The 22,867-nt window shown below is 38.3% G+C and overlaps 1 protein-coding gene across 1 annotated transcript; it reads left to right on the top strand.

The window, feature by feature from the left end:
• Window positions 1-2,380: 2,380 nt before the first annotated feature.
• LOC143389392 (sulfotransferase 1C1-like) lies at window positions 2,381-16,098 on the top strand. Its single transcript, XM_076842495.2, has 7 exons — window positions 2,381-2,552; window positions 4,669-4,797; window positions 9,238-9,335; window positions 13,324-13,450; window positions 14,381-14,475; window positions 15,619-15,799; window positions 15,986-16,098. The coding sequence occupies exons 1-7, from the start codon at window positions 2,381-2,383 to the stop codon at window positions 16,096-16,098; spliced, it is 915 nt and encodes a 304-aa protein (XP_076698610.2).
• The last annotated feature ends 6,769 nt before the right edge of the window (window positions 16,099-22,867 follow it).

Raw genomic sequence — 22,867 nt, 5'->3', positions numbered from 1 at the left:
GAATACATACAAAAAACATACTTTGAAATGTGAAGTTGAGTGTACAGGGAGAAAAATAAATTCCAATGTGCCCAGAAAAAAAGACTCCAACATCCAGGCACAGCATAGCTGGAGTGGCTGCCCCACTGGATGGGGCAGGTGTTTAATGATGAGGAGCTTGTAATAAGCAGATTATGATGAGCAGTCTAATACAAATGTGAATTCTAGAAAGGGCTCTAGAGAAAACTGCCCCCACCACCATAGGAGAAAAGTAAAAACGCTCAACTGTGTCATCCTGTGCTCAGAATATGTGAGCGTGAGTCTGGCAACAGATTTAAATCATTAAGCTCATTAGCTAGACCCAGCAACCACCAAGACAATAAATTAACACAAAAACAAATCAGAAATTAGTAAGATTTCTGAGCCTCCTGGTCTAGTGGAGACAAGGCCCTGAGCCAGGCCATATAGCATTCTGACATATGGCCCCACAGAAAATAAACTCGCCATCCAAAATCAAAAGCCCCCTCAAAAGTAGAAAGGAAAACAGCATATTGAGGCTTTCTAAACCTTCAGGCAATTGGAGCACAGATATATAGCCATTAATGTTTTAAAATGTACATTAGACATAACCAAAAAAGAAAAACAAGTGTATGTAAGAATAGATACAGCTATAGAATTTTTCTTTTTTTAGTAGAAACTGAACTCGGGGGCACTCACCTACTGAATCACAGAACCACAATCCCAGCTCTATTTTGTATTTTATTCAGAGACAGGCTCTCACTCAGTTACTTAGTGCCTTGTTGCTAAGGCTGACTTTGAACTTGTGATCCTCCTGGCTCAAAAATCTTTTTAAAAAGCTAGGTAAAATACTTTTCTAAAAATACATTTTCTTTAAAGCATTGCTGAGCTGGCAAAACTGTAAAGGAAACCTAGAGAAATGAGAAGGAAGAAAAAGTTCCTAGGAAATAGGAGGGTTCTCATTCAGACAGCCAGAGGGACTGGGGGCCAGGAACCAAACCCCAAGAGCCCAGAACATACAGAGCTTGCTAAGGGACTAAATCCAGTGAAAAACCTACCTTGGGAAAAGGGGTGGCACACAATCCCCCACTGTGTTGGTGTTGACTTTGTACAGAGGGAGGAACATTCTACTGAAAAATTTGAAACCCTAAGCTGCCTCTCCTGTGCATAGGTAGCTCACATAACACAGTAGTCTGACAGTAAATGGGACTTTGTTTTTTTCATATCTTTTTCTTTAGATTGGCAGGGAGAATATAAAGAATACTTGGGAATCTTCTCCCTGATTCGCTTCTAGATATTTTCTTCATGTTTTCCACTTTTGTTCTCCCTTCCCTTCTCATATTTGTGTGCATATGTGAGTATTTGTACAAGTAAGCAAACATGAATGCACACTATTTTACTGAACCATCTAAAGGGATGTTGGGGGCGCTGTGACACTGCAGCCCTGTATACTTCAGCTGATACCTCTGAGGGTAAGGCTATTCTTTAATCTCATCCTAACACTAAACATACAGTTTATGTCCTATTTCCCCAATGCCTTCTAAAACTTTTTTTTCCCATTTTAGATCCCAGTTAAGTTTTTTGAATTGCATTTGTGTAGCTCTCTTTAGTTTTTTCTAACTTATAACTGTCTCCTCTGCCCAAGCCCTTTTGTCTTCTTTTATTGTATGTTGCTACATGATATTTATTCTTTTGAAGAACAAGTCAGGGTTACTTCCCCTAGCAAATAGGGGTTAAATGCTTAGGTGGCTTATTACTCTTCAGTCAGAATTTGAAGACTGAATGCATAATCTGTGATTGTAGAAATCCAAGGGGATTTCTGTCATTCACTCTGTCATGGTGTAGTCTGTTGATAGTCATTGTCTAATGAGGAACCCCAAGAGGAGTGTAAATAACTTCTCCCAAGCTCTACAGCTACTCAGATCAAATGCAGTTTTTTCTCCCTCTTCCAGCATGCTTCAAAGCCAGTCAACCTATATTCTGATTCCATTCTGGCTTCTCTGTGTTAAAACCTGACAAGAGCCCTTTGCCATGGGCTCTTCATATCTCTGTCACTCAGGCCTCAGACAGATAGGCTCTGAAGTGCCAACCCAAGAGAGACAATTTCCCAGATCTGTGTTCCTTCCCCATGTTTATATCCATTTGAGATGTATTTGCATCTTTGTCATTGTTACACCCTGAAATAAAGCTTTTCAAAATGCTCCAGGCTTCCACGGTTTTGACTTCTCTTACATAAATAAATATTAAAAGCAATAATAAGTTCCTATCATGCACCTCTCCTGACTCTCTCCAAAGAAAAAAAATTAAGGAGTGACTGTTCTAAGTATTAGAAATGACAAAAGTCTACCTTTCTTTTAAGCACCTTTCAAGTCCACATACTAAAATGTCCTTGGAGGAAATGAAAGATCTCCACCTGGAGGAAAAAGACCTACAACCAGAAACCACAGAAATTGATGAAATCCTCATGACCAAGCTGATAAGAGATAACTGGGACAAAATCTGGAATTCCCAAGAAAAATCTGATGATCTCCTCATTGCAACCTACGCAAAGGCAGGTGGGTGTGCAGAAATAGCAGTAGGTGGCATCAGCCTTAGCAAAGCAATGATATTGAAAGTGGGACTCCTAATTTTAATGAATATAGTTATTCTCCAGGACTGGTCACTGGAAAAAAGTGGAACCAGGACTTATTCATGAATGCAAATGCAAGATCCTCCCTCTTATTTAGGTCCTTGGTAAAGAAAGAGGTGGCCAGAATTGCAAAGGAATTAAAAAAAAATTACAAAACAACGTAAGAGCACAGAATCTAAGAAATAGTGTAGAAGTTCTTCCAGTAAATCTTGGCTGCCCAGGATCTCCTTCTTCTCTGTTAAGCTTTCCTGAATGAACAGTAGCCCCTATTTCTGAAATGTTCCTCCTAGGGAGAAATTGACAAGAAAATGAATTTTTCAGCCCAATAGATACTGGGCTAAAATAATGGTGTCTAAAACCTATGTGAGTATGGTGGAATGCATCTGGGATAGTGGAGATGATGTCTAACAGCCTCTTATAAAATGAAGTGGATTATGTGGGGGAAAAAAGGCAAAGGATATCTCAGGATTGTGCAGAGTAGACAAATAGGAAAAGACTGTGATGAAGTGACTGATGATCTCCTGCATTTTCTATATTTCTAATTCCACACTGTGTGACAAAGTGAAGCAAAGAACTATAAGCTGTAACCAGTTTGAAAAAAAAATCTCTCAGGGACCGCTTGACTCAGTAAGAAAAATATTAGATATTCATAACCAGAAAGATTGCAAGAAAGTGTGGATTCACTGAAGATATTTGGAAGATGCTTCTTTCTTCATAGGTTCTGAAGCACCCCACCTCACCAGATCTTATTTAGTAAACTAGGTTAGGGGCTTTCAGTTTCTCAATACTCTTCTTTCCTGACTAATTTGCTTTGGACACTTCTCTTGCCTAGTTCTTAACTTCATCCTGTATTGTTCTTCAGGAAGAAATTTTGTTTCAACTCACCTTGGAAATTATGCAGTCGACCATATTGTCCTCTATATCATGGTCCTGACACTCTTTCTCTCTATTCCCCACTTCTCAATACCTCTCAACCTCTTCTGAGCCTTTCTTACACTTCCAGCATGTAGAGTATGCCTGCCTCTCTCTCTTAGCTCTTGAAATTTCCTCTCCTGGCTTGCCCTGCCTCCTTAATGGAGATGCACACTCCATTCTGCTTTGAGTCTTCATTCCAGGCCTTGTACCTTTCTCCTCAATTAGACCTACTGACCCCCACTGCAGTAACTCAGCCTCCCTCCCATAATTTAACTTGTGCCTATCTATATGTCCATTAATATCCCTCTTCTATATCATTTAGAATTCAGGTTGACTACAAGTATCAGAAAACTCAAAGTAACACAAAAGAAAAGTTGTCCTTATATCGGTAGTCCAGTACTGAAACAGTGGCTGCACCCTTCATCAGCAAACCTGACTCCTTCTAACTTTCTTCTCCACCACCATAAGATGTGGCTTTTGCTTCTATGGTCCTGTATAAGTTGCTGGAGGTCCAATCATCATTCCAAAATACCATCAAAGAGGTCATAAATAAGGAGTTACTCTCTGTTCCTCCCTTTAAAAACTGCTTCCCAGAATTTAGTGCCCTGGCCACATGTAATTGCAAGAAAGATTGAAAATGCAGCTTTTTACATAAATAGTTATAAGTCCAGCTAATATTTGAGGATCTCTTAATTTGAAAGGAAAAAAATATGAATAGTAGCTAGATAATAAGCAGTCTCTGCCATATTTCCTCCAAAAAAAAAACCATAATGAGCTTGTTAAAGGAGGGACATTGGCTAATTCATCTTTATGTCTCATTACATTTGATTCAATATTTATACAACCAATCTAGGTCTATTACCTGCAAATTTCTATGCTAAATACTAAGGATACAGAGAACAGGTGTTCCAAAGAAGCACATATTATGAGCAGGTCGTGACAATGAGAATGGAGGGGCTCCAGTGCTCAAAGGAGGATCCCACCCACTTTGGTTGGCATACAGAGAAGGTGACACATGAGATGATCCTCTTCCACTTTCAGAAAAAGCAAATTTAACTGAATAATCAAGGAAAAATGGATTGAACTGTGCCATGGTGAATGGTATTGAGAATAATTGATGCTTTTAGGAACAACCTGGACACAGGAGATTGTGGACATGATCCAAAATGATGGAGATGTGCAAAAGTGCCAGAGGGCAAACACCTTTGACCGGCACCCTTTCCTAGAGTGGTCTTTACCTCCACCTCTCAACTCAGGTAAGTGTGCCCAGCTGGGACCTGAGAGGTCATTACCACCATACAGGGTCAGTCTTCACCTAAGGAATGCATTTTCCCATAGGCCTCTTAGAAAGTATTTCCAAATGAAACTGAGAAGGAATCTGAAGATAATCTAAGTCAAAAAACTAGGAAAAAAAGACTTCCAAATTCCTTTTCTAAGATGTATGATTTGGCAGCATCAGGTACACATTCCTTCCTTATGCTGGAGCATTTTAGTGTAGAGAAGGCAGATGGATCCTAAATATTTTGGATCCTAAATGTCTCCCCAGTGTCCACATAGTAAAGGCTTGATCCCCATATGGAGTTGATAGAAGGTACAGTACCTTTGGTAGGCAGGACATGGTGGGAGGGGTTTAGAGCATTGGGTGTGCCCTTGAAGTTGAGGGACCCTTTGCTCTCCGTCTTGCCCTTCCTGTCCATGAGGTGAGTTGTTTTGTTCTACCCAACGCTCTCACCATGAGATGCTGCTTCATCATAGGCCCAAAGCAAAAGGGCCAAATGGTCATGGACTGGAACCTCTAAAACTGTGAATTAAAACAAATCTTTCCTCTTTATAAGTTGATTATTTGAAGTATCTGTTTTCATGATGGAAAGCTAACATAGCAAGATTGAGGAACCATAGCATCCACTGAGCCATATTTTTTTGGTATATAGATACTGAAATATTATTTAGCCATAAAGGAGTGAAATTCTGTCATTTGCCCCAATGTAAATGTGACTAATGAACATTATGTTCAGAGAGATAAACCAGACACAAAAAGAAAAATACTGCATGTTTTTGCTCATATGTGGGACTTAACATTTAATTTTATAGAAATTGTAGACTGCAAGTCACTAGAGGCTAGGAAGAGGAACCAGACAGAAATTGAATAATGAGCATCAAAATACAGTTAAATGGGAGGAAAACGTTCCAGCATTCTATACAGCACAGTAGGTCATCTATAGTTTACAATAATTTCATTATGTATCTTATAATGAACTAGAAGAGTTCAAAGTTTCCTAGCACAAAGAAATAATAAAAGTTTAAAAAGATGGAAATGCTGATTACCTTGACTTGATGATTACATGTTGTATACATGTTACATTATCACAGTGCCCCATAAGAATATATAATTTTGTGTTGATCATGTGTCAGTTGTTTTTAACATGTTTTGAAAAGCCACGTTCCTGTGTCATTCTGCTGCCAGCTCATGAAGGGAATGTCTTCAAATGTATTTTATCTAAAACCTGTCTACCAAAGAATTAAATCAAATTTATATAGTAGCAATATCAAAAAACATCATGCATCACATCAAATATAGTAAGAAATGTAAGACACAACACCCTTGAAGAGTCTGTAATCAAGTAGAGAATAAAGAACATGTTTTTATAAAGTATATAGTAATAAATGGGACCTTTGGCAACAGAAGATAACCCAATAGTGAGAAGGCATAGACTTGGGAATCCAACAATTCTGCTAGAAATAGTGGTTGAGATTCTTGACCATGAACAAGTTATTAGGCATCTCAAAATCTAATGTTTTTTTATTTGTAAAATAATAATAGCTATAATAATGCCTATTATTATTTATATTTATATTATTATTTAATAATACCAGATATTAGTTATGACATTTTCTTAATTTAATAGGGTCTTCAGCACTATAAAGCTCCTCCTTCTTCATTTCATATGAGAATTGAATCGTGCTTTATCTAATAGCATCACAATCCCTTTTTATTTTAATTTGCATGTTTTATCTCTCTTCATTCCTTTACTTTGGCCTTTATTAGTCAGTGTGTTTTAGAAAGGTCTCTTCTGAATATAGTTAGATTTCCTTTTATGAGTCAATTTGAAAAACCTTAATACTTCTAAATTTAAGAGCACTGACTCTTATTGTTATGACTAATAGGTTTGGTTCTAATTATATCAGATTCAAAAATTTCAAAATTTTGGTTCTAATTCAAAAATTCAAAATTCAAAAATTTTGGTTCTAATTATTTCAGATTTAAAAATTTCATTTGAAATTAGTGTGCATAATAATGTTTAATGTGTTTATATGATTTTTTTCTTTTCTTTTATTAAAGTGTATGCAGGACTTTTTGTTTGGGTTTTTATTGTTTTGTTTGTTGTATTTTTTTATGATTAAGAAAATTTCTACCTTTTTGCCAGTGTTTATCTATCTATAAATTACTACCTCTAAAAATGTAAATTTTTTTCTCTTACATTATCTTTTATGATTTGATATGCTGGTTTCAAAAGAATCCTCTGACTCCCTCATTACTTATACAGAAGCCGGTGATATTACTCAAATTTTGAGTTGCATTATTTCTACTTCATTGTAATGTATAAGATCTACGCATTATTTTACCCAGAACTTTACTTGCATTATTTTAGATCTAGTACTAAATAATGTGAAAAATTGCTCTTAAGTACTTTTAACAAAGTGTTCTGGGTCGTTTCTTGATTCAATGAAACTTATTCTAATAGATAGTGAAGAAAGGGCTCCTATGTGCTGCATTTAGTGACTTCTTACACACTCAATCATTTATTCTACAACTCTTTGGTATTTAAAGCACAGCTGCACTGGTTCCAGTATCTTTTATTCACAAGTTCTTTCCTAAAGCCTCTTTAAAATGCTACTCCACTTTTCCCTTGTTTGTTTGTTTTTTTTTATGCTATTTTTAAGAAGTCCAAGGCTAGTTGTATTCTCTCAACTTCATGAACCATTTCATCTGTTTTCTAGAGGTCCTTATCTTCAGATCTAGTAACTTCAGTATGTTTCAGAATTGATCATTATAAATCTACTTCCCATGGCTTAGATGTAAATTAAAGGGCTTGTTCCAGAAAGTTTGTACAACTTATGGACTTAAAAATTATTTCCATCCCACTATTTTTTTTTTTTTACTTCTCAGGAACTTCAATGCATGCCAGGTTTGGAACTTCCTCACCTGTCTTCTGCTTTGGACACTTTTTTTTCACTTCTTTCATTTTGTCACTGTTATTTTCTTAGGCATTTTCTTGCTTTCTTTCACTCTCTCCTGTTAAGTTTGCATTTAAATCTTTTCTCCATTGTCTACATCATAATTTAATCTGTTTCTAGTATTCTTTTGGGTTTTTTTCTATATCTTTCTTGATTTCTACCAGATCTTTTTGTACTTGTCTATCTTTTTTTTCATTTCTACTCTTATTTCTTGTAGTTCTGATTATATATATATATATATATATATATATATATATATATATATATATACATACAATTCCCAAATTTCTGTTTCAGAATATTGAATTTAGTCTGACAGGTTGTGGCACCATGTTTTCAGGTTTGTAGTTGGTTTGGGAAAGTGGTTTGCTTTTTATGACTTTTACAGTAATTTGGTATTAATACACTCAGCCCTTTTCCACTTATGTTCATTTTATGGACAGCCCTTAGTTTGAAAGCACCCTCTTGCATCTGTAAGGCCTCTTCTGTGTGCTTTTGTTTGTGGATAGTGCTGGTGATGGGAAAAGGAGGAAGAACAGTCAAGAGTTGCTTTTCTTTTCATTTCCACAAGGTCTTTACTTTTTCTTCCTTTCCTCCTTTCTTTCCTTTCTCCACCATATTTCCATATAATACCTCCATTTCTCCATAGATCTGCTTCTTTGTCAGATGGTTTGTTCTCCACAAATGACACTTCTGCTTTCCTTGCAAGCCTTCCCCTGAAGTTTATGCAGTGTTTAACCAGTCCCAGCTGCGCTCAGTGTTCTAGCACTTAGCATTGGACTTTCTCTTTCTAGGAATGATTCTGTCTATGCCTTACTCAGTCTTGCTGGCCTTGCTTATCTCCTGTTTCTCACAGAGCTCCATCTCTGTGGCCCTCCACACCCACCGACTGATGACTTCCCATCATGGCTCCCACATTTAACTATTTGGAAAAATTACTTGATGACTATAAAGCTCCACTTTTCAGTTAAAAGCATCTTGCTGCACAGTGCTCAGTGCTGGCACACGACAGGAACTTGGTTATGGAAGTAACAGCTGAAAGAAAGGCTGAAACTCTAGACAGAGCTTCTAGGGCCATCGAGGTGCCCCAGTAACCTCCCTCTCTTCAGAAGAATAGGCAGCTCTTCCATGCAACAACAGAGATGCCCAAAGAACCAGATACCCTGAGTCTTATTCTCACTAAACTAGACCTCCGAAAGCCTCTTTGTCTGCCCACCCAGGCACACCTCAGTGCTCAACAGGAGAGGGAAACAGTGTTGCCTCCATGTTTTGCTCTGCCTCATTAGTGTTGTACTCTATCAGAATAGACATGTAGACTCTATGGGCTAGGGGGGCAACACGGACTATGACATCATTCTTTAAGGCACAGAGCCAGTCGTGTGGTCAATATGATTCCCAACGTTTGACAAAACACTATTGGATCCATGTAGCTGATGAGAAATATTCAACTTATTTCCCAGGTCTGGACCTGGCCAATAAAATGCCTTCTCCTAGAACTCTGAAGACTCATCTACCTGTTCAGATGCTACCACCATCCTTCTGGAAAGAGAATTCAAAAGTAAGATTTGCTACTCTAAGTAGAAACAAGCAAAGACAGTCAAAGGAAACTAATCAGAGAACTACATTGAACATGGTGGCTGTAGGCCATAATACCATACCCTTTACTCTGGATCCACCTTCCTTTCCTAATACTATTTCTAGAAATATACTGGGAAATCGTTCTGATTGACAACTAATCCAACTTCAAAGGCAGTGATCAATGAAACAAAGCAGGCACTTCCTGAGGAAGGTTGGTATCTTAGTTTGGGTCCTCCAACAAGCATAGGGTATGGGGGAGTTAGATATGCAAATATCTACTTGGGGAAAAACCTGCGGGGAGAAAGTGTAGACAAAGGAGCATGGGGAGCCATCAGATCGTGATGCTGGCCTGATCCCGTGGGGCAAGTAAGGAGATCTGGGGACATTTGCAATGAAGCCCTGAACAAAATGCAGCCACACCAATGCAGATTCTCCAACCAAAGCCAACCACCAGAGAGTTTTGATTGCCTAGAAAGCCCCATCATGCTCACTCTTTAGCTAAGAGCAGACTTTCAGAAATGTGGCCTTTCAAGGAATATGGTGGCAAATTCAGAGTGATGCAGCTGAGTCTGTCAATTATATTCTCCACTGTCAAAATCTGAAGTCCATGCTCATGTTCATTATCTGGCTGTTCCAATTAAATAATGTCCACTTTGGTGTTCAAAAACTACTTCTCTTCTTTTCAGGATGAGAAATCTGATTTTGTTAGCATCTAGAAACTTGGCCCACACTTAAAAAGAACATATCTCATGAAGCAAGCTTCCAGGTGCTATTATGCCTCTATGTCCATGCAATAATACAAATGACACTTCCTAATTCAAATCCCACAAATGCAGTGTACACTGACTATATTAGTGTTTCCTTTTGATACGTGCTCTACCAGTGAAACTTGAAACCAATGTAATATGAATATAAACTAAATACTAAATTGAAATTTACAATAGAAAGTAAAATCACGTGGCAGAATCAGATGCTCATATTAACTGGACTAGAATATCTCCTTATGGGCAAGATCCTAGTGAAACCCAATTACATGAAAATTGCAAACAAAGTGAGTTGATATTAAGTTTCTCACTGCCAAGATAACCACAAGCTCTTTCATTTTCTGTACTGAACTCAATTAGAAACCATAAGAGTTATGTCTGTTTAGCTATAGCACTATCCTTGGTGCTGTGTCCATATACAAAATGCAATTCTGTTTTCTGGGTTTCTATGACTCACCAATTCTTTATCTTGACCATCTCCTCTTTCCAAATAAAGTACAATACTACTGAACAGTTGTTCATATTCAGAAATGCTCTCCCATTCCTGTGAAGGGGAAAGGGGGGGGCAAGACAAAATAGTATAGACAGCCATAAGACTATGCTTAGGAATTCTATCCCATTCCTGAGATTATACACAAGATACCTTGACTCGTAAAAAATTTTTGCTTTATTGCCACAGATAATTCCATTCATGACATGCTAATTTTGCTGCTCAAAAACCAATATTATTACCAGATCTCGTAGGGTTAATGTCAGAAGATACACTAGCCCTTGGTTATTCACCATACTAACACCTTCTTTTTGTAAATTCAGGTCTTCTAAATAGTGTAGAAATATCAATGGCATTATCTCTCTTTATGCACTAAGATTTGTGAGTTAGTTGAGTAGGAAATGACTTTAGAGAACTTAGTACAAGCTTTTCATTTTAGGATGGTATAATAGGATGAAGAGTTATTGCCCAAAGATATCTGCATCTATTAAACAGTACCTGGGAATGTTATTATTGCAAAATGGACCTTGTAGGTATAATAAAATTTAGGATCTCAAGATGGTATGATTATCCTGGATTATCTAGGCCCTAGATATCACCATAAAGGACTTAGGAAATAGGAAATGTGACAAATAAAGAAGTTAGAGTGATCCAGGAGGGTGTCAGGAGGCAAAAAATGCAGTCACACTCCAGAGTCAAACACAATGAAATGAATTTTTCCCTAGAACTACCAAAAGGAACCAGTTTTTATTACACCTTGACTTTAGCCCAGTGAAATCTGACCTCCATATTTTTAAAAGAATAAATCAACATTGTTTTAAAACACTGAATTTGTGGTGACTTGTTTAATCAGCAATTCAAAACTAATACAGGTCAACAAACTCTTGGAAATTGATTTAACATTGGACTACACATCCCTATCTAGCCCAAGACTCATACTGTCAGTTACTCAGGCCTTGAAAGCAAGAGCTGACATAAAAATTAAGAAATATCTGAGAATATATTGATACATGGCTTTGTAGTTACCTCAGATTTTTTGGTTTCTTAATTATGTTCATGAATATTGGATGGAAATCCAACAGCAAAATATGGGCCAGAAGAATAGTCATGACAGGACTAAGAGAATAATAGGTGAAATGTAGTTGGGAATGTAAGAGAGAGAGAGAGAGAGAGTAATTCACCAAGAGGAAACTATGACCGAGTATTGGTTGTGTTGGACACAAATTCTGTTGATAAAGTGATATGCTGGGCAAATGTATTGAGAAAATTTTGAGCTTGTATCGGTTGGCTTTGAAGTACTGTAATGAAATACCTGACACAGCTACTTGTGAAGTAAAATGAGGACTATTTTGCCTTGAAGGTTAAAATACAAGACCAGGCAGTCCACTTAGTTAGACCTCCAGTAAGGGCATTAATGGCAAAAGTGCATATCAGATTGAGTTTTCACATCTTTAGCTATATATATGTGTATGTGTGTAAACACACACACACACAGACACACACACACACATACACACACACACACACATATATATATATATATATATATATATATATATAGAGAGAGAGAGAGAGAGAGAGACAGACAGAGAGACAGAGAGAGACAGAGACAGAGAGAGAGAGACAGACAGACAGACAGACAAAAAAGAGGACAGAGGATCCTACAATCCCCTCTGAGAATACACCTCCAATGACCTAAGACCTCCCTCTCACAAGGCTCAATCTCTTCCAGTAATTCTACCCTAAGTACCAATTCTTTTCATATGGACCTTTGGGGGGAAACACTACCCATCATCACAGTGCTCTACCTCCCCAACCCCACTGAAAGCAGAATAGGTTGGAACAGAAGCCAAGGTGGTTAGGGAAGGAGGGGTACAGCAAGACAAGAAGCTAAGAGGTCATTTTTTTCTTGCCAGGACATACCATTGCCTTTCCTTTAAGAATCAGCATCACAAACATCACTAAAAAAAAGAGTTGGCACTGTCCTTAGAGGTCCTCAATCTTATCCATGAATAAAAATATAGGAATGATAATTTATCTATAAGCCTGGGATTCATCTTGTAGGAATGGGACAATAAGCTCATTGCTTTAGCTCCTTCCACTTTATAATTTAGATTTCTTGTTTATCAAAATCCAAGGAGAACCTTTCCTTCACATGTTATGACCCTCTCAAGTTCAAATATTGAAATTCTAATCCTCAAAGTAAAGGTTTTAAGAATGGTGCTTTCATAGATGATTAGGTCCTTAGGTCCTAAGATTAGGACTCTTATAAAACATGGTCATCTATGAGGAAGCAAGACCTGACCAGACAATCTAACCTCTAGAATTGTGAGAAATAATCTTTCTAGTTTTTATATGACACCCAGTCTGTGGTACTTTGTTAGAGCACCCTGAATAGATGAACATACCTTATTCTCCAAGTTAAGTTAGGATGAGTACAGTATTTATGTGCAACCCAGGAAAATTCTAGGATTTAAAAGAAGAGGTACTCAATAGTAACACAAAGACTACCAGCTACAAATCAGAACAATTTATAGGCAGACTGGAAGAGATGATCACTTTGTAGAAAACATATGTATGTTCTATTCCTCCAATAGGATCATCCAAGACTCTCCAAAACGGCTTTCTAAAAACAACAACCTCAGCACTAAATGGTGATAATTTTCTATCTTGCTTTCTCTCTGCCTCTCTCTCCCTTTTCTGGATGATTCCAGATTATCTATGTATCTAGAAATGCCAAGGACTGTCTGGTATCTTACTATCATTTTTCAAGAATGAATTCAATGGTGCCTGACCCTGGAACATGGGAGGAATACATTGAAACATTCAAAGATGGAAAAGGTAAGTGAAAGGAAACTGTGGCTTCCTATTTTCTCCCTCACTTAGCTATTGACATAAAAAAAGAAGAGTTTTCACTGAATTGTATCTGTCAAGGTCCTGCAAGGAAGTAGATGTCATGAATGAAGTCTCCCAGAAGATGTCAAGAAATAGACTATTCACAATGCTGTGGGCAGAGTTTTGGGAAATCAGCAAGAACTAGTGAAGTATTCTTGAAGGAGCAACAGTTCCCTGGAGATAGGAGATGTCCCCTTCACAGAAGCTGAGGCCTTTGGTGGAGGTAGCAATCAATAAAGTGAGTCAATTGGGAGGCATCAGTGAAACAAATATATTGTTCTTTCTCTCTTCCTGCTTGCAAAAGCCTTCCAATGCTTCTTGAAATAAAGTCCATCTATAATTCTGAGGTAAAAGGAGCCCCTGGTGACAGATTGTGCAGGTCAACTTGCAAAGTGCTTGGCAACGTAGATAAAGATGCAAGGTACAGGAAGGTTAACAGGGACAACAAAAACACCCAGCAATCTTCTCTCCTCCCATTTACCATCACTGAAAACAAAGATGCCCCAAGAGCAGGTAATTAGAGACTTTTTAAAATGAAAGTCTTTTTTTCAAAATCAGCATGTTGGAAACAATATTTATTGATCTATACAATTTGTGGTGATGCAAGGAAAAGATTTTTATTTCCTGGCCATAGACAATATCTTGTAGAAAACTAAGTTCGAGGGTGGAAATATAACCCAGGAAATTCTGAATATTTTTCACAATCTTCCAAAATACTTTCAAAGAACAAGTTTTCTGTCTTGTGCAACAAGAATCCTTCTGCTCAGTATCTTTGTATTTTGGTTGTATTTAGTAATTTTCCTCTTTTATTTAATAAGTCATGCTCATTTGATAAGTTTCATATTGACATTGATGTCCCTTCTCTCTCCTCCTCAGTGCTATGGGGCTCCTGGTATGACCATGTAAAGGGATGGTGGGATATGAAGGACCAGCATCACATTCTCTACCTTTTCTATGAGGACATGAAAGAGGTGAAGCCAATACGATCCCCATCCTGTCATCCAGTTCCTGGGATGTGGGGACACTGGAATGTGGACTTACCAACAGAAGAACCTCTCCATGAAACTCTTTCCAGCTAGGTTTTCCCCTCAGCTCTCACCATATTTTTTGTCTTCAGAATTATCTTTTGTTCACACTTTCCAGAAGACCCTTTTCCTCTGGAAATAGCTTGTGCCTTCTAGCCAGATCACCTTGTTGAATCCTGATACATATGAGTCATGTTTCTTTACCTACAAAATTATATCATCTCTATCTCATGAGATTATTGTAAAGATTTTTGCAATCATAACTATCAATTGTGCATATTTATGTTCAAGAAATCTACTTCCTTCTCTCTCTTCTATGCCCTCCTCACTACTTGAGGTCTAGTCCATTTGAAATTTGCAGGATTAGTGTCACACATTAGGACAGTGAACTGATTTCTTCATTTCATTGTGGATGAGTAGATAGCAGATTCAACACTTGTGAGTCTGGATTAATGTCCTTGAATTACAAATTCCCACCTATGACCATGCTAAGAAGTACTCTAAAATTTAATCAAAAGCTATAACTCCTTTTTTGCAACTATTTTTTTATCAGAAAGAAGCAAGGTACTAACATGTACACTTCTGGGTAAACTCGTTCTTTTATTAACCTTCTATTAAACTCATAGACCATTTGCTGCCAATTCTTATAGCCCAGACACTCGAGTTAATTATCACACTAACCAACACTCTCCTTTGTTCACTATGCCTTCCCTGATCTCCTCCAGAAGTTGACATTTCTCCTTCTCTTGAGGTCTCCTGGTCTCTCTCAGATGATCCCCATCCTGTCCTCCCCGTTCCTGGGATGTGGGGACACAGGAAGCACATCCAGAACTTCAATTGGTCATTTTATACCCAGTTTCCTTCTTGCAGGGCAATTTCCTTGATGATAGAAATAGTCCCAATCTTCTTGTTGCTGCACATCTGGGGTAGTACAGTGCCTTTCACTAGTAACACTTGAGAGATATTTGTGGAATATATTTGAATGAATCCCTTAACACATCTCTTTACAAATGCAGTTAACCTTAACAGAATATCATCCCTAATGGAAGATCCCAAAATATTTATTTTGTGTAATTGTTCTACATACAGAACCCAAAGAGGGAAATTGAGAAGATATTGAAGTTCCTGGAGAAAGACATAACAGAGGAAGTTCTGAATAAAATCATCTATCATACCTCATTTGATGTCATGAAGCAAAACCCAATGGCCAACTATACTACTCTACCTAGCAGCATCATGGGCCACTCCATCTCCCCTTTTATGAGGAAAGGTAGATGAGACATATATCCTAAGATGTCAAGTGAAACCCTGTAATTCTCATGTCTACTTGGATTTTCCCATTAGTGTTTGATGCTGCATTGCTTATTCTTGCCAGCAATACCACTGTACAACTTGGGTGTACACTCAATTCTCCCTGGACTCCTGCAGCAATCACTGAGATTTTGCCTTGTTTCAGGGATGCCTGGTGACTGGAAGAACTATTTTACTGTGGCCCAAAATGAAGAATTTGACAAGGACTACCAGAAGAAGATGGCAGGGAGCACTCTGACCTTTCGCACAGAGATCTGAGAGCTGCTGGTGGGGGAGGTGGGGTGCTGCCCCAGACTTTATTACTAGATTGTACCCATTTAAACCCCATGATACTTAAAAGCATTCTTCCTCTTATCCTAAACCATTCCACGCTATTTGTAGATCCTGAACTACTATAATAATACTTCATTAAAACATAATCAAATCCTGGATAGAAAGTTTTAAATTAGTTACATGGTCATTGGTGTGGACTCCTGCCTCATGAAAATATACTCTGTACTAAGGCAAAATAAACACAACTTCACTCCATCACTTGTCTATAACTATCTGGTTTCTCAAAGACACAATTCCTGAAAAGAGATGAATAAATAAGAACAGAATTTCAGCGCAAGAGAAATTTTAAAACAAAGCAAAGAGAATAAGAAGTACCAGGGAGAATATGAAGAACTATTTTTTTATTCTAAACATTTGTCTTGGTCCACTTTGTGCTGCCATAACTGACATGGATGATTTATAAAGAACAGCGATTTCTTAAAATTCTGAAGTGTAGGAATTTCAAAGTTGAAAGGTTCACATCTGGCAAGAACTTTCTTGATGCATCATTCCATGGTGGAAAGTGTGATGGCAAGAAAGGATGAGAGGTGGGGGCTTACCCTTTCATTAGGAACTCACTGCCCCCCTCCCCAAATTCATCCCTATGGCGATGCCCTTAATGACCTAATCACCTCTTATGAGGATCTTCCTCTCAACTGTGTTGCAATGGAGACTGAGTGTCTAACACAAGGTTGGGGGACATAGTAAACCACAGTGATGGTCAAGAATGAGAAAAATGATGACACAGCTCTAATATTAGACTATGAGATACAGAAGATAACATGAAAATGGAATCCAGGAAGCTGGGTCTGATCCAGGATGACCTGAAACGGTCTAAAGACCAAAGAGAAAGATCACTGCTGCGCATTGGAGCAAATGCTAAAAAACAGAGGATAATCAAGAACCTGAGCCACCTTCTGTGACCAAAGTAAGGCTGAAAAGCAGAAAGAGATTTTATATTTCAGATGAACTTCTTAGAAAAAAAGAACTATAAATTCACATAGGAAAAATAAAATGAAAAATTCAGTCCCTTATACATTTTAAGAAAGATTTGAATCTTATATCTCTGGGGGAAAATATCACTTTTCATACTTTTTAAATAGAAGGCTTCTAGCAACATTGTTCTTACGGTCAAGTTAACCATAAAATCATGTTCTGTTTTCTCCTTTTCATTAAAACCTGTCTCACAAAAATTTCTGCCATCATTTGCACAAGGTATTCAAACATCTGCATTATTTTTATAGAATGTTAGCAAAATGCATTTTGTGTGAAGGGTGATTTCCTATACCACTAAACAAATGATAAAGAAAGTTATCTCCACCTAAGAACAAATTAAGCCCTATCTGTGTTCTTTCCTCTTTCTACTTTCTAAGGGAAGCAAATCATTAACCACATGACAAACAATCCAGTACTGTGGTCGTGCTGCAGTGTCGACCAGCATGAACGCCTTCAGTTCACATACCAGGAACTTCCTGAAACTTTACACAGAAAGCACATAATACTTCCCTTTCTTAATGTCATATGGGCTGGTCATATAAGAGGTATTAAAAAATAAGCAATATGTCTGGAGTTTTCAAAACTAGGCAAAACCTACCTTACTCTTTTGAAAATTGTAAAAATTTTTTTTACTTTTATTTTTGTAAAAATCAATTCCACTCTCCTAGTTCTCAAAAATTTCAATTAAAGTATTTCTGAACTTCTTTCTTTAAAGCTCTGTTATGGGCTGGGGATGTGGCTCAAGCGGTAGCACGCTCACCTGGCATGCGTGCGGCCGGGGTTCGATCCTCAGCACCACATACAAACAAAGAAGTTGTGTCCACCGAAAACTGAAAAATAAATATTAAAAATTCTTTCTTTCTCTCTTCCTCTCTCTCTCTCTCTCTCTCTCTCTCTCTCTCTCTCTCTCTCTCTCTCTGTCTCTCTCTCCCTCTCTCTAAATAAAAAGCTCTGTTATGCCCTTTTAATAATATTCTAGGTACTACAAAGAATAATTATCTGGCTTCCATGTTGCACTCCTGTAATCTCAGTGATTTGGGAGCCTGAGGCATGAGAATTGAGAGTACAAGGTCAGCTTCAGTATCTTAGTGAGATTCTCAGCAATTTAGTAAAACCCTGTATAATAATACAAAAAAAATGGGGACTGGGTATGTAACTAAGTGGTCAAGCATATCTTGGTTAATCTCTAATACCAACAAAAAAGAATAATTAATGGTTTAATTTAATTTTTAAATATCTGTGGTCCCAACCCTATAGAATAACGATGATAGAGGCAATGAACATCCACAAAGTCTTCCTAATCTAACATGCTAAACGTTCATGGGTACTTTCAAAAAAACCTTTATTCTAATGAGACACTACATACACACACACACACACACACACACACACACCTAAATGAATCAGTCATGGAAGATCAAATTGTAAATAGTTATGCATAAATTACTTGGTAAGCATTCACTGACAAGAAGTTTGATCAAAAAATTTGAAATAGAATTAGGAGAGCCAGAAATATTTCACTATTCAACAATCTCACTTTTTGAATGAGAAAACCAAGAGAGAGAGAGAGAGACAGAGACAGAGACAGAGACTATGTTGGATGCAGTGGAATAAGGATTCCCCCAGTCTCTAGCTAGTGTTCCATCCCCTCCTCACTATAAAACCACAGATTTGGGCTGGGGATGTGGCTTAAGCAGTAATGTGCTCGCCTGGCATGTGCCGGGTGCTGGGTTTGATCTTTAGCACCACATAAAAATAAAATAAAGATGTGTGTTCACTGAAAACTAAAAAATAAATATTAAAAAATTCTCTCTCTCTCTCTCTCTCTCTCTCTCTCTCTCTCTCTCTCTGTCTGTCTCTGTCTCTCTCTCTCAAAAAAAAACATAGATTAAAAATGCCTTAAGCTTAGAAGGCTGAAGCTGAAAGATTGCAAGTTCAAAGACAGCGTCATCAACTTGGCAAGGCCCGGAACAACTAATTAAGACCCTGTCTCAAAATAAAAATAAAATAAAATAAAAATGGCTGGAGATTTTTCTCAGTGGTTAAGTACCCCTGGATTTAATCCCTAGTACCAAAAGAAAAGTACTTTCTCTTCAGACAACATTTTTTAGTTCTTTGATTCTACTTATTACTTTGAAGAGCACTACCACAATTTAACTGTTCTTTGGATCCTTTTTTATCATGTAAAAAATCCCAAAACCTAGCAAGCTGGCTTTATTCCATGATTAATCCTTGAATTTCCCTGACTCCCAAACCCACCTTTGCTTCCATTTAATTAACTATAAAATCTCTTCATTAAAATCATCAACCATTTCAAATTTCATTTTCATCATAACCAAAGCAAAAAGAAGGGTTCTTGTTTTTTCTGAGTATCTTGGTATCCCTCTTGGAAACCTCTTTATCCTGGGAAATCTACCTGTGCACTGGGCTGTACCTGGCCTTGTACTGGCATTGCCTCATGTTAGCCAACATTCTTGTTTTTTTTCTTTATTTAAACAGCCATTTTATAAATTAATATGTATATAATGTAATTCCATCTGTATACATTACAATGCATGTTTTTTACAGGTATATATTTTATTGTTTTTGTTGTTGTTAGATATACATGAGAGCAGAGCATATTTTGACATATTATACAGACATGGAGTACGACTCATTCCAACCAGGATCTCGTTCTTGTGGTTGTACATAATGTGGCATTACACTGGCAGTGTATTTGTTGAACTCATGGAAGTGTGTCTATAGCAACCACCCACAAACCCTGAAAAGCAGAAGTCTTGGATTGCATAAATGTCCATATGCTTTGAGTGAACATCACTGATTTGTCTCATCTGATCCTTACATAAAGAGACAAAATGATAAAAATATATTCAGAACATGGTTCAAGTGAAGATATATATATATATATATATATATATATATATATATATATATACCTCCTATATTCCTTCTCCTCTGCCCCAGAGAGGCAGTCTGGCTCAAGCTGAAGTCCTGGTGCCATCTAACTGGAGCTTCTCTGAGAGGGTGAACAGACATTCTCCAGATCCATATTTATGAAGATAGAAGTCCTGGTTTAGGATCACATGGAAGTCCCCAAATCTAGATGCTATAAGAACTTTCCAATCTCCTTCCCAAAGAGCACTGAGGAGACCTCCTTCAAAATAGGAGACTATCACCAGAGAGGGAATTACATCTGTGTGAGGCTTATGAGGGGGAAAACACCCAACTGTCCAGGAAAAATGAGGGTCCCGGTTCCCAGATCTCTTGAGCTCCTGAGGCGGGAACTCCTCATCAACTCACCTCCCCACTGGACCACCCCTTGGGAAATGGTATACATGCCACGAGTTCTAGGAGTAAGGAGGTGGACATAGAAGGGACCCATGGTAAATGTGGGTCATGCTGGCAAGAATTCTGTAGTAAAGACAAGGCGTTATTTTCAAGTAATTAACAGGAACATGGCCTCCATCCAGAAGAGGAAGGGAATCAAGAAGAGTTCGGAGTACTTAGCTCTCCATGCATTAGGTCATCCCCAGTGAACCACTGAATTGTGAAATGTTGTGGGGAACAAGCTTCCAAGGAGAAGGCACGAATGGCGTCCCCCCAGAGTGATCAGGCCTATATCCATAGTTTCAGAGAAAAAACTTAACTGACTAGCACTTGGCCTACCAAGGCTGAAAATTCCAGAATCCATCATGTCTTTAACCAGGGGGCCACTCTCTGCCTCACTAAACTCTGAGGTGATGAAGAACATCCCCAACCACCATGTGTGAGCAACAGGGAATAATGAACAGTGCAGGTGAAGGGAACAACAGGCCAATTTGCCTTCCTCCAGAGGGTCTATGAACAGTGGGCTGTAATGCTGAATATGAGTTCCTGCGGGAAGCCACCATGAGATGCATGAGGACCTTTATAGCAGAGAAGCCAGCGAGGGGGTACCAATTGGGAACTTACAGCGGCAATCCCTGCTATCAAGATTGCCCTTTGCAAGTGAACTCCCCCTCCATTCTGCCAAAAGGTTTCTAAGCATCACCAGAGATGGGCATGACCTTTTAAGAATTGAGCAACCTGCCTGCCCCTACCTTTATCCTGTTTTGGTGAAGAATTTTCTATCAAAAATCTTTGATGTTTTCTGATATAAATAAATCAAGCGTGGGCTCCCTTCTTTGTTAGAAGCTAAACCCATCTGATCAGCTTGGCCCATGGCTGCCCTCACTCTGAAACTACTTTTCTGTGTCCTGCGGTTATCTCATAGTGGTACTACTTAGCTTTTATTTACAGCCAGCCCATGCTTCTGGAGGGAACCTATTCCCTCGCTCTTGCAGGATGTGGGCGAAAAGTTCAGATGCCCCTCCCAGCCACCCACATGTTTGTGAGCCTAGGACTCCTCTCCGGGCCTCAGGGAGGAGGAAGGTGGAATTGTTGAAACATTAGGTCACAGCCTGCTTGTAATCCTGGAGGAAACTGCAATCGGCCACAGGCTGTGTATTAGGCTGCCTTCTCACAGCTTCAGGAAGCCATGACAAACTCTGTTTGGAGCTTGTGTCCCAGAAGCAAACCCTGGCAGTAAGATTTTGATGCAAGTTCTTCAAGAAAGAATCATCAGGGAGTAGGGAGACAATATGGAAGCCCAGCAAGGATGTGGGCTCCATATGTGAGATTGACCTGCCAGCCCAGAGTTGTGAATTCCTCCCTGGCCTTTTGCCATCCAAGCTGGGAGAACCAGAGGTGATTTCCACTTGTTATTTAGGAGAGCAATGTTTCCTTGAGTGCTCTTGTTGTGGATGTCCAATATTTTAAATACTATGGTATAAAGTTTAAAATGCTTAAATACTATGGTACAAAGGCAAAGTGTCTCATGTTAACAAATGGGAAGGAAGACTATGAACACAATTTATATAGAGAGGAGAGAAAACACAAACATACACAATTACAGTCCTCAATTGTGTTAACTGATCATGTATCTAAGGGGAATTGGTTCTAGGATTCCTCCATGAATACCTAAGTCCATGGATGTTCAATCTCTTACATCAAATGCTGCAGTATTTGCCTATAAACTATATACTCCTGTATGCTTTAAGTCAACTCTAGATTATGTATAATATCTAACACTGTGACGGTGTACTGTAAATGATTGGTATACTGTATGGTCTATGGAATAATGACAAAAAAATAGTCAGTACATAGACACAATTTTCAATCTAGGTTTGTTTAATCTGAAGATGCAGAAACTGTGGACATGGAGGGTCAACTGTATCTACTTTCACTACCCATTTAATATTCTTTTTTGTCTCCATCAAAAACTCAGCAGATCTTTGCCTGGTGTGTGGAAAGGGACCTAAACATTCATCCCTAAGTGTCTTAAGTCTGAATTGAAGAGTTATAATTCCCATTGATGTCCACAGGTCATGACAATACTAAGAGATTTCCATTCTAATTCATATTCACATAGTATAATAATACTAAGAGAAAATCTAGGAGATCTCCTGTATCCTAGACTTGCTCTTCCTTGCCTCCATTGTAGTCTGTGGGGCCAGGGGCATTTAGGGCAGTACATTAGATATGGTACTTGCACCATCAGGGCCTGCCCAATCCAGTCTCATATGTATCTCTTCCATTCAATGACAGTGCTGCACTGCACGTGCAACCTTACAACTTGGGGGCCCAGGTTATAGCAGTTTGTGAGTGAAGCTCAGGTCACATGGTAACTTGGTGGCCAACG

Source organism: Callospermophilus lateralis, unplaced genomic scaffold (genome assembly GCF_048772815.1).
Source record: "Callospermophilus lateralis isolate mCalLat2 unplaced genomic scaffold, mCalLat2.hap1 Scaffold_160, whole genome shotgun sequence".
NCBI classification, from domain to species: domain Eukaryota; kingdom Metazoa; phylum Chordata; class Mammalia; order Rodentia; family Sciuridae; genus Callospermophilus; species Callospermophilus lateralis.
The sequence above is the reverse complement of the archived record's forward strand: the minus strand, read 5'-3'. Positions and strand labels throughout refer to the sequence as shown.